At 45.5% G+C, this 12,468-nt stretch overlaps 1 protein-coding gene across 1 annotated transcript; it reads right to left on the reverse strand.

The window, feature by feature from the left end:
• Positions 1-216: 216 nt before the first annotated feature.
• LLPH (LLP homolog, long-term synaptic facilitation factor) lies at positions 217-2,868 on the reverse strand. The gene is made up of 3 exons (XM_081331034.1): positions 2,724-2,868; positions 1,753-1,952; positions 217-749 (listed from the first exon to the last, which is right to left on the reverse strand). The coding sequence occupies exons 2-3, from the start codon at positions 1,940-1,942 to the stop codon at positions 586-588; spliced, it is 354 nt and encodes a 117-aa protein (XP_081187160.1). The 5' UTR covers positions 1,943-1,952; positions 2,724-2,868; the 3' UTR covers positions 217-585.
• Positions 2,869-12,468: the final 9,600 nt, after the last annotated feature.

Consider the following 12,468-nt stretch of genomic DNA (forward strand, 5'->3'; position numbering starts at 1 on the left):
CCTAAATGTTAACTTTGGCTTTATATTAGATATTAAATTAAATATTAACAGATTTGAAAAGATTTAAGAATGAGAAATGAGAACAAAATAAGTACATTTCTGCCAGATACATTTGAAATTGTTGTAGTAGGTTCAAAACTGAAGTACTTAGTTCTGTTGAGAATAATTCAACAATCAGCTGGAGCTAAGTTTCACTGAAATGAATGAGCAAGAATCTTGTGACACATTAAAGATTTACTACGGAACAAACATATAAAGATTGACAGCAATCCATGAAATATTACTTTATAAAAGGATTCTTGTTAAGACTCAGCTCTTATTTTGCTACACCTGACTTAACACATCTGCTTTTCTGAAAAGCTAAGGCAATTATATTTTAAAGCATTTGATGGAAATTTGGTTGCCATTGGATGGTAGCTATGTTTAGCTTAATTATAGTCCAGTTTGTACATAGATAATTGAAACTTTATTAATCTGAACATCTGAAACAAGAAAAAAGAAATTTGCCCCTTATGACTGGTGACATAAACCATTAAGTTCTTTCCCCCACCCCACCCCCTTTTATTTCTTAACATCTACCAGAGTCTACCAAGTTAATCCTTTTGGTGCTTTAGACTTATTTTTCCCTTTGACACGTTTTGCCTTTAGCTTTTTTCTCTGCCTGGGATTCATCCATACTGGATATTGTCCATGTTGATCTAGAAGAGTTTTCTGATTTCTTTTGACATCCATGTCCATCTTACTTCCATCTAGGGGAAAAAACACACATAAAGAAGTAAATTACTATTATCACCTCAAAACAGTAGAGTTAAAATGAATAAAAAAGAAACTGTAGTAGCATAAATTATTCTAATACTGAGAGTGAAGAACTATGAAATGAGGGAGGGACTAAGAGTTCATGTATGCTTGCTGTACGATGGTTTTTAAAAACAGTTTCAAATTTTTTAGTTAAGACAGTCTTTCTCTGAAAAAAACACAGAGATTCAATAAGAGAAACAGCCAAATGAAAACATCATTCTGATTATAATTTACAATGTTTCCCTTTTTTGCTTTCCACTGTCTATCTTCAAAAGAATAGGCACCAATCCCACAGGTCATCCTCATAAACTTCTTCCACATTATTCTCATTAACAGCGCTGTTCTTCCACTCTCAGAGTTTCCAGTTAGTCTTTTTGCTAGGATATATTCACTGGATAAATAAGATAACACACATAATATGGCCTATTTCTGCACTAACTATGCCAGGGGTGTCAAACTGCTGGCCTGTGGGCCGGACGCATCATCCGGAAGCTGTGCCCATCCCATTGCCGGCAATGGCAAAACCGTCCCGATACGTTGTGCGACGTCACGTGACGTCGTGAGTTTGACATGTCTGAACTGTGCCATCTGGTTAGTGGAAAAAACATCTGTCAATTCACAACAGTCTCATCTATATGATGGTATTAATTTTTTTAAAGGGAAGATTTACATAGCCAAGGGAAATATGAGAAAAAGCAGCACCAAAAGAATGAAAACAGAGCAGTATCAGGTGAGGGACATAAAGTACCATGATTCCAATTTTTCAGAGTCTGTTTGTTACAAATCTTAAAACAACTTCAGTCTAAGCAACTTCTAGATCCATGCATTAACTCCATAATTCTCAGCAACATCTATGCTGGATAGAGAATTCTCAAATTAGAGACACACATCTGCAAGTTGCCTAGACTGGGAAACTTTGCTTTACAGCCATACGTAACAATAAATATGATTCACCGTCTGAATCCTTTTTCTCTAAGATTTTCTCAGCAGAAACCATAGTTGCTACTTTCTTTACTTCATCCATTACAACATCACTGCTGGTTTTCAGGATGCTCTGCAATCTGGCCAGTTCCTTGGGAGCATTTTTCTTTCTCTTCTCTGCTCGCATTTTTCTCTTCCATTTGCTTCTTAGGCTTTTTGCCATTGGTTTGCTTCTATAAATGGAAAAATAATGCATAAGACCAGTATGACAAAACAGAACAAGCTATGAGCTTGAAACATATTTGTGGCTCCCCAAAACGCCAACTACAATGGGAGTATCTCCTATTTGTGCATAAAGTCAAAAATATATTTCTTCAGAAACACTCCTGAAAAGCAATTTCCATCTTTGTTTAAAACAGATTTGGGTGCAGTTTGTAAACAAGTTTGCATTGATGGGTCCTTACTCCCAAATAATATTTTCCTGCTTTCCAAAACTACACAGGATCCTAGAAATACAAAATTTGTACAAATATTCCTGGACTTCCCCCTAGCAGAGGCAATGTATAGGAAGTTTTCTAATGAGCGACCAGTGTTAATTTGTTCCTCTAAACTGTGGCAGTTCTGAAGCCGCCTAGTTAAAATGTCATTATTTAGGATAAAAATGTTAAATATGAGAGGTTTCCTGGGTGTCCCACATCCAAGGACTCCTGCTATCTTTTCAAGATGAGCCATGGCCACCAAGCTGGTCTTATTCTAATGGGCGAATGTGTCAGATCTAGACAGTCTTTGGGCAGGAAATCCCAGGGCTGTGGGTTAGCCTAGAGTTGAACCGACAACCCAGACGAAGAAACAGTAAACCTCTGCCGTGCTGTTGCCAAGATCACCGGTCGGACTTGTTCATAAAATGATCAGAAGCTGAAAACCCGGAGACTTATGACAGGGACCTGGTCTCGAAATGCAGCAGCTCCTCTACAAATTACTGCCCCGTGCCCTTCCTCTGGTACCTGAGCACGCGGTGCTATATAACACGCAACTCCCTGCTTCCAACGGACGCGACTGCAACAAGCGGCTTCTTCCGGAATTGAAAGGCTTCGGCTTCTACGTGGGGCCGATGAAAATGGCAGCGCACGGAAGTCGCTTTCGAAGAAGTCGTGTCTTCTCGCGCTGCCCAACAGAGCCCCCTTGCGAGCTCCTCCGGTACTGTTCGAAGGGACCGCTGCGGTGAGGGGATGGTTGATTGGAGGAGTTCTCCCAGGCGGTTACAGCGGCCGTCTTTTCTGGGAAAAGCCAGGCGAGAATCTTTCCCCGGGCAGACCTAACGACAATTTAGGTGCAGTTCCTCTAGCAATATTCCCTTCGTGCTTTAGCAGCGCTGTGAGGGAGGCTGACTCAACTCACCTCGAGAACAAAAAGAACTTCCGATCAGGCGACAGACTGAATGAGTTGGAGAGAAAAGAGGGTCCCAGAAAGTTACACCAACCTCCCGTAAATGTTGTTTGTTTGAAAAACAGTGATGACTATGCTCAACAGAACTTATATACGTTATATATCCGCGAATCCAATCTTTTGGAAAGGGAAACCAAGAGATGACTGACATATGTGACATTTCTGGGCAAAGCTCGGAGGTTATGCTAGCATCTTGTCTTAGATTCTGATGGTACACTTGGAAAATATACCTGCATTTATGGTATTTAACAGTTTATAGCTCACTGCTATAAATGAATGTGTAAGTTTTCATAGTATTATAATATTTGTATTTTTTTAATTTAGAGGATTTCCATGGTGCCCAGTCCTTAACAGCTCACAGAATTAAAGTAAACCTTAAAACAGTGTGCAACACACCTTTAAACAAAACAAGTTAGTTAGAACAATGAAAATGCACTAGATTTTCTAAAGGCTAAATTGGAAGAAAATCCACAATGTGGAGGAAGACAAAAGTAATCTTAGCAAGTAGAACCAAGGTAGAAACTTTACCAATGATCTAAGAGTGCAGGACAAACTACATGGGATAGGTAAGATAGTTTGGTCCTAAACCATGTAAGGCTCTTTACACCATTGCAAGCACCTTGAATGGGGCTCAGAAGACAACTGATAAATTCACAAAATGTTTTTGATGGGACTTTCAGCAGATTCATGTGCTGCTGTTGCTGGATGAGATATAATTTGTGAACATCTTTGAGGGCTGGATCTGGATGATTGAAAATCTCCATAGACACTTTGAATGGTCACTGAACAGGTGTACATTAAATTACTATTTATACAGCGATATTCCCTACTCTGCTTCTGTTGGATTCAGTCTTTCCCTTCTCCCCTTTTCGTCTTTCTCTTCACAATATCCTGGTAAACTGAATGCTTTTTTGTTGTTATAGTTGGAGATTAGAATAGGAACCAAGTTGCTTTTTCTATCCACCTCGAGAAATTTGTCACCTTCACAGAATAGCTGCTAAACTATCATTCTTTTCTTTCTGTTTGGAATACATCTAAAGAATATTTTTGCTATTTACAACATCCTCCACTAGTAATAACTAGTTTTCAGTTTCCTGAGATCATCGGTAAAAAAAATGCCCTGCCTGTCTATGCTCTCCTTTTCTGACTTAGTTCCTTTCATTTCCAATATATGCCTCTTTGGCAGAGGTGGGCGTTGCTCAAATCCTTCCTAACCTTTTGTCAAGCAACATTGGCTTCATTCATTCAAGGTGCTGGTGATGACCTATGTGGGCGTGCCTGCCCTATGGAATCAATTGCCGGTGGAACTCCGGATCGCCCCCAACCTTTGTTCGTTTCGTCGGGACCTAAAAACCTGGCTTTTTGAGTTAGCTGGCCTGGACTGAGGGGTTTTAAGGTTTTTAAATTCTAATTTTAAATTTTGGGGCTATTGATTTAATTTTATTTTAATTTTTATATTGTCTTGTTTTAATTTTGCCCTGTAAACCGCCCTGAGTCCTTCGGGAAAAGGGCGGTATATAAATTTAAATAAATAAATAAATAAATAAATAAATAAATAAATAAATAAATAAATAAATAAATAAATAAATAAATAAATAAGTAAATAAATAAAAATCTATTGTGTTCTCAACTTAGGTAGTCCTTGACTTACAATCGCAATTGAGGGCTATTAACATGTTTCCCCCAAAATAAGATCCACCCCCAAAATAAGCCCTAGCCTGATTTTTGGGGTTGGGCCTAATATAAGCTCTACCCCCAAAATAAGCTGGGGCGGGTTTGGCCAGCACAGGTGGCGGCAGCACACGGGGGCCGACAGAGTCCGGCAGCAGCTGCAGCGTGCCAGCCCCTTGGCGCAGCACAGGTTAATCCAAGCGTGGAGGCAGAGGTGGGGGGAAAGTGTTTGGGCACCTATGGGGCACTTGGAAATTGTGTGATTTGCTCCGTTTCCACGTGCCCCATAGGCACCCAAACACTTCCCCCTGAACTGAGATCTGATGGAGACTGGAAGCTTCATCTGCTTGCAAATGGGGTGCTTTGAAACAGTTATTAGCTCTGTCTGCAAGTGCCCCATTCGCAAGCAGACCATACCCTCCCCCACCTGCCTTAGCTCATGGCTGCAGTGTGACAGGCCATGTGGCCTCCTGCCGTGAGAGGTCATAGAAGTGGGCTGGCAGCCACGCGGATTCCTGCTGGATAGGATTGTTGGTGCTGCCACCGCAAGGCAAAGCAGGTGTCGGGGAAAAAATACATTCCCTGAAAATAAGACCTACTGCCTCTTTTGAGGCAAAAAAATATATAAGACCAGGTCAGGGAAACATGGTACAAACCAATAGAGTCACAAAACCAGGTCTTTCTCTTCAAGATAAGAATGCAACTGTTAATTCAGTCAAAGCTGATAAAAGACACTTATTGTCACTGAAGCAGCATGACTGTCTACATCAATACAACTGTAACCTGAACCTGTAGGTTTTTTGGAAGCTAAGTTAAGTAAACCCAAGGAGGCCACAATATTTTTTTAGGGAAACTAAACTAACAGGTAAATCCTACTATGTCACAATTCTTTGGAAAGCTAAGCTAACATAAGCAAATTCTATTTTATTACAATAAATAAATAATAAATAAATAAATAAATAATAAGATACCGGGAGCTGTCCACCAACCGCTACTCAGGCCAGGCCTGAGATTGATCACGCTGAGAGGGAGCTTGGACTAGCTACCCTCGGGGCCCCGAAGCGGAGTTTGGGATTACCTATTCCAACGACGGTAGGGAATGGCAGTAGGTGTTCGAACAGAGGACCGCATCAACATCCGGGAGTGCGTCCCCGCTATCTTCAAGCGGTGATGCACTCCGACCCTCTGGTTTTGGCCCGTGGTACCGGGAGCGAAGATAATCAACCACCTGAGCTCAGGCTTGTATATCTTAATGCCAGATCCATAGTCAATAAAGCTCCTCTCATCCGAGATTTGGTTGAAAGTGAACATGCGGATCTGGCCTGCATTACGGAAACCTGGTTAGGACCTGAGGGTGGTGTCCCTTTGGTAGATCTTTGCCCACCAGGTTTCCGGGTGCTACACAGGCCTCGGGCTCAGGGAAGAGGCGGGGGAGTGGCGGTAGCGGTGAGGGAGAACCTGTATCCGCGAGAGGCCACTGTTGTCCAAATAGCCAGGTGTGAGTCTCTCCTCCTTAGATGTGGCCCTAAGGCTCAGTTGGGCTTGCTGCTAGTGTACCTTTCACCTAGTCGCGTAGCAGCAGCCCTGCCCGAGCTTCTTGTCATCCTCTCGGGACTGGTGGTTGAGTTCCCCAAAATTATGATCTTGGGTGACTTCAACTTACCATCCCTGGGGAGATCATCTGAGTTGGCTCGGGAGTTCATGGCTTCCATGACGGCCATGGACCTGACGCAGATAATCCAGGGCCCAACTCATGTAGGAGGACACATGCTCGATTTGATTTTCCTATCTGGACAGTGGTTAGATGATCTGGGTGGGGGCTTTCCAATTGTTACGCCCCTGTCATGGACAGATCATCATCTCCTGCGGCTGACCTTTCGCTTTGCCACTCCCTGTCGTGGGGTTACTGAACCAACGAAATGGTACCGCCCCAGGCGGCTAATGGACCCTGGGCGGTTCCAAACAGCGCTTGGCCCCCCACCTGCCTCCTTTGCTCATAGCTCGGCCAGTGCCATGGTGGAAGCCTGGGAAAAGGCAGCCACAGAAGCACTCGACCGAGTTGTACCCATGCGGCCCCTGACCCGTTGCAGATCCCAGTGGGCTACATGGTTTTCTACGGAGCTCCGGGAGATGAAACGTCAGAGACGGGGCCTAGAGAGCTGTTGGAGATCCAGCCGATCCGAATCCAACCGATCGCGACTAAGGTCCTTTACGAGGTCTTATCTCGCGGCGCTAAGGAGGGCAAGGTCTAATTACTTTGCTACCCTTATCGCGTCCGCAGATAATCGCCCGACCGCCCTGTTTAAGGTGACCCGCTCCCTCCTGAATCTAGAGGTGAAGGAGGATCCCTTGCAGGGTCGTGCTGAGAAATTTAGCCAACATCTGCTGGACAAAATCGCTCGGATCCGGACCAGTCTGGATTCCAACTGGGCAGAGTCTGACGATGGGAACTTGGACAGTCTTGTTGATGTTATCTGGGAAGAGTTCGATCCTGTGACTCTGGACGAGGTAGAAAGGATCATGAGGAAGCTAAGCTCCACTACATCCTTATTGGACCCGTGCCCCTCCTGGCTGGTTTATGCGGCTCGGGATGGGACACGAGGCTGGATCCATGCAGTGGTAACTGCTTCATTGAAAGAGGGCAGTTTCCCTGCAGCCTTGAAAGAAGCGGTGGTGAGACCCCTCCTCAAAAAGCCTTCCCTGGACCCAGCTGTTTTAAACAACTTTCGCCCGGTCTCCAACCTTCGCTTTCTTGCGAAGGTTGTTGAGAGCGTAGTGGCGCATCAGCTTCCTCTGTTCCTTGAAGATGCTGATTATCTAGACCCATACCAATCGGGTTTCAGGCCCGGACACAGCACGGAGACGGCATTGGTCGCTCTGATGAATGATCTCTGGCGGGCTCGGGACAGGGGTCATTCCTCTGTCCTGGTCCTATTAGACCTCTCTGCGGCTTTTGATACCATCGACCATGGTATCTTACTGCGGCGTCTCAGGAGATTGGGAGTGGGAGGCACTGTTCTTCAGTGGTTCTCCTACCTTCTGGAACGTTCACAGTGGGTGTTGGCGGGTGGCCAGAGATCGACCCCGAGGCCTCTCATTTATGGAGTTCCTCAGGGGTCGGTCCTCTCACCTCTCCTGTTTAACATCTATATGAAGCCGCTAGGTGAGATCATCCGTGGTTTTGGAGTGGGTTATCATCAGTATGCTGACGACACCCAGCTTTTCATGACCCCAAACCACATCAGTGATGCCCTCGACGTGATGTCCCGTTGCCTGGAAGCGGTCCGGGAATGGATGGGGAGGAACAGGCTTCAACTCAACCCGGACAAGACTGAATGGCTGTACATACCGGCATGTCAGGATGTTCAGATTATTCCATCTCTTAATATCGGGGGCGAGTTATTACCCCCCGTAGATAAGGCTCGCAATCTGGGTGTCCTCTTAGATTCACAGCTCTCCTTAGAAGATCATATAGGAGCTGTGAATAGAGGGGCCTTCGCCCAGGTTTGTCTGGTGCGCCAGCTGCGACCCTATCTGGACCTGGATGCCTTGCGTAAAGTCACCCATGCACTTGTGACCTCTCGTCTTGACTACTGCAACGCTCTTTACATGGGGCTGCCCTTGAGAAACACTCGGAAGCTTCAGCTGGTGCAGAGTGCAGCTGCACGAGTGCTTTTGGGGGTCTCCCGATACTCCCATATTACACCTCTGCTCCGTGAGCTGCACTGGCTTCCAGTTGCCTTCCGGGTGAAATTCAAGGTGCTAGTGATGACATACAAAGCCCTACATGGCGTGGGTCCGGTTTACCTACGGGAGCACCTACTGCCAGCGTCAACATCCCTCCGTCCTGTGCGCTCCCACAGAGGGCCTCCTCAGGGTGCCACCGGTCAGAGAATGTCAGCTGGTGACCCCCAGGGGGAGAGCATTCTCGGTGGGTGCGCCAATCCTTTGGAACCGCTTACCAGCTGAAATCCGGATGGCCCCCGACCTTCGCTCCTTCCGGCGTGATCTAAAAACTTATCTATTCCAACAAGCCGGCCTGGCCTGATGGATTTGGGTTTTAAAATTTTCTCACTTTATTGCTTTATTGTATTCTTACTTTATTGCTCTGTACACCGCCCTGAGTCCTCCGGGAGAAGGGCGGTATATAAAACAAACAAACAAACAAACAAACAAACAAACAAATAAATAAATAAATAAATTTCCTGTAACTTTAGAGCGTTTTGGACATACGGGTTATGAACTGGAACTATAATTAAAAGTTGAACTTTGAATACAGATTGTGAATAAACACTCAAAACAAGTTTTGATTTTGGAATTACTTTTGATAACAGACTGAAATTATAAAAATAAAATGGCACTGACAAAAAATGATCAGTCAGCAGAGATCTCTGAGATCACGCTCTTCAGGATATTACAATTCAAATATTACACAATACAACTTTCTGCTTAACAGTGACAAAACTATCTACAAGTCTCAACAATAGAAAGCAAAGAAACAGAGAAAGGGGATCACATAATGAACATTTTATTAAAATTTATTATTACTTTTATAAGTTTTTAATCACCTGCCAGAATAGCAGAAGAAATCTAACTAATTTTGCTATTACTTCATAGCTGAAGGACCATCTAATAAATATTATTCTGCATAAAAATATTTCAGTCTTAGAACCATTAGTGAAAAGGTCCTAAGAATTTGTTTCAAACTCTTTTCACATTCTAAAAGGGTTCTATAGAACAGGGCTTTTCAACCTTTTCACCCATTGTACCACTTTAAGGATAAGGCACTATCCGAGTACCACCAGTTGCCCAGCAAGGTGTCAAAAACTTGACCAAAAAAAAGAGAAAAAAACCTGATAAAGTACAAGTAGTCCTCGACTTACAACAATTCGCTTAGTGACTATTCAAAGTTACAATGGCCCTGAAAAAGTGACTTGTGACCATTTTCCACACTTATGACTTATGTTGCAGCATTCCCAGGGTCATGTGATTTACATTCGGATGCTTGGCAACTGATTCATACTTATGACATTCTGTGTCCCAGGGTCATGTGATCACCTTTTGCAACTTTTTGACAAGCGAAGTCAATGGCTGGGGGGGGGCGTGGCCAGCTCATCACTCAGGTTGCAGGGTGCCTGTGGGGGGGGGGAAATCCATGGGTCTCTGGTGGGGGGGGGAGATGGGGTGGGTGTCTTCCTTCCCTCCCTCTCTCCCATTGTCCCTTCCTTCCTTTACTTCCTCTCACCTTTCCTTTTTCTTTCCTTCTTTCATCACCTTTCTCCCTCTTTTCCCTACTTGCTTCTTCCTTGCTTTCTCTCACATTTCTGTCTTCCCTTCCGTTTTCTTTCCTTCCCTTTTCATCCATTTATTTCTTTTCCTTCCCTTCCCCATCCACATACTTTTCCTTTCCCTCCCTCCCCATTTGGTCAGCTGGTAAAATTGTCTGACAGATTCTTCCAGGGGAGTTTTAAAAAAGGAAAAAAGGAGAGACAAGGCAGCTTTCTCAACCGGAAGTACAAGGGGGTTTCTCCAGGGACGTCAAGATGCCACCTTACTACCTGACAGAGACTCGAGGCTGCTCCTCTTTTTGATCCTGGCTGGGAAAAGGGGCCTGTGTGTGTGAGGAAAAAAGATGGGACTCAGGCACAGTATGCGTCTCCCCACTCCAGAGAGCCCTGCTTTCCCCAGCGCATTGCTCCCAGCCCTATTTGCAGAAGAGGAACGCCGCCTGCCACGCTGCCTTGGGACCCTCCACGGAAGCCAAGAGGGCTGGGAGCGAAAGCATGGCTTCGGCTGGGGAGTTCAAGAAAAGGGTGCCTGGGAGCGCTCTGGGGGTGAAGAGCCGAGGGCATCTGGGCTGGCCCTCCACAGCTTGGCTGTGCTACCGTGAGGCCTGTTGAGGGCGGCACGCTCTGGCATCCCGGGCTCGGCTGGCAGAGGGCGAGCGGTGCGCCAATCAAGCGAACGTAGGGAAGTGGAGCCAGGCAGCTGCCTTCCCCTGCCGGGCTCGGTGCCTCCCCTACTTGGCCACAAGGGAGCGGCTACTCCCTCCCTGCCCGCCCGCCGCCCTTCGCCGGGTAGAGAAATCTGGCCGAGGCTGAGCAAAGGTCGTGGGCACTTCTCCATGGGGCAAGCCGGCTGTCGGAACTGCGCTGCCTGTGCACCCCCCTCCAGCTCCGGGGCTGCCTGCAGACTAACCTCCGCCACTTTGCGCCTCTTCGGCTGTGTGCCCCGCCAGCCCGGCCATGTCGCTGATGGAGCTCTACAGGGGGTCGCCGGTGAGAATGGGGGAAAGGCTCCCGGAGTTCCGCTGGCTTCCCGGTGGTTGCTCCAGCCGGTGAAGAGAGCAGGAGGGGGGGGTGAGCCTGGAACCAGCCCCAACCACTCTGGGAGGCCAGCGGAATGCCGGGAGCTCTCTGTGGAGGGCCGATCTGGCATCACGCTGTGGGGAGGGGAATCCCAGTGGCGTCCTCATGGCTGCAGGCATGGACCTCCCTGCAGTGGAAACCCCGCAGAAACCCGCTTGAGCATTCGGGAGGAAAGACGGGATTTCCTCCCTTCATTCAGCGAGCGCAAAAGATGTCTGGACGGATCAAGCCTAATCAGGTTCTTCCAGCCCCCACCCCCGCCCAGATGCCCTCACCATCCCCCAAGCATTTTTTTTACTAACCTTTCAGCTGCATTCTGTTTCTCCGCTTCTCCCCTTTGCCACGTGTTTGTGGGACTATGGTAAAAAAGAAAAAAAGTTCCATGAGAGATCTCGTGAGAAGTTAGAAAGTCTCATGGAACTTTTTTTGTCCCACAAACACGCGAAAAGAAGCAAATGGAGAAACGGAATGCAGCTGAAAACAGGTTAGTAAAAAAAAAATGATTTTTACTTTTTTTATAGTGTTCAACCGGTCCTACGCATACCACCAGCCATGTGCTCGCGTACCACTAGTGGTATGTGTACCACCGGTTGAAAAGCCCTGCTATAGAAAACATAAAATTGTTGGGGGCAATTAAGCTGACTTTATAATAATGCCGCTTGGGAGTGTGTGTGAAAGCCCTAATAAGCAGGCATATACATAGAATGAAGGCTACTGCTAAGCTTGTAAGCCGCCCTGAGTCTTCGAAGAAGGGTGGGATATAAATGGAATTAAAATAAATAAAATAAATAAATATGGTATTTCTGAACTTTTTTGAAATTTCAGAATAGACTATTGCCTGTCAATTCTTTTTTGTTTACTTTACAACACAGACATGTCAAACTCATGACGTTGCACAACGTATTGGAACCTTTTCGCCATTGCCGGCAATGCGGTGGGCGTGGCTTTTGGATGATGCATCCGGCTGGTAGGCTGGCAGTTTGACACCCCTGCTTTAACAGATTATCCATCTTAAGAATCCTTCCCATAAAAGTTTATTTCTTTTTTTTTGGGGGGGGGTATTTTTTCTGAAATACAACATACTTGGAAGTACAGATATTTATTAGAAAAAGCAAAATTATGTTGTAGGAGCAGTTCTTCAAATAAAAATGCTCATAAAGTTTTTTGTAAAAGAACAACAATAGAATTTTAGCTTATTTAAAATTTCAGTGTTCAATAGTGAAATCAAGGAGAATTATGCTATCTAACCAGCAACAACTGTGAT

This window comes from Vipera berus (assembly GCF_964194415.1).
Source record: "Vipera berus genome assembly, chromosome: 6".
Classification (NCBI taxonomy): domain Eukaryota; kingdom Metazoa; phylum Chordata; class Lepidosauria; order Squamata; family Viperidae; genus Vipera; species Vipera berus.

Excerpts from the sequence above, each read along its gene's own strand:
- LLPH (XM_081331034.1), bottom strand. The coding sequence starts at position 1,942 with ATGGCAAAAAGCCTAAGAAGCAAATGGAAGAGAAAAATGCGAGCAGAG. Across the intron at positions 750-1,752 it reads AGAGAAAAAGGATTCAGACG|ATGGAAGTAAGATGGACATG; the intron begins GTGAATCATATT and ends TTTTTCCCCTAG.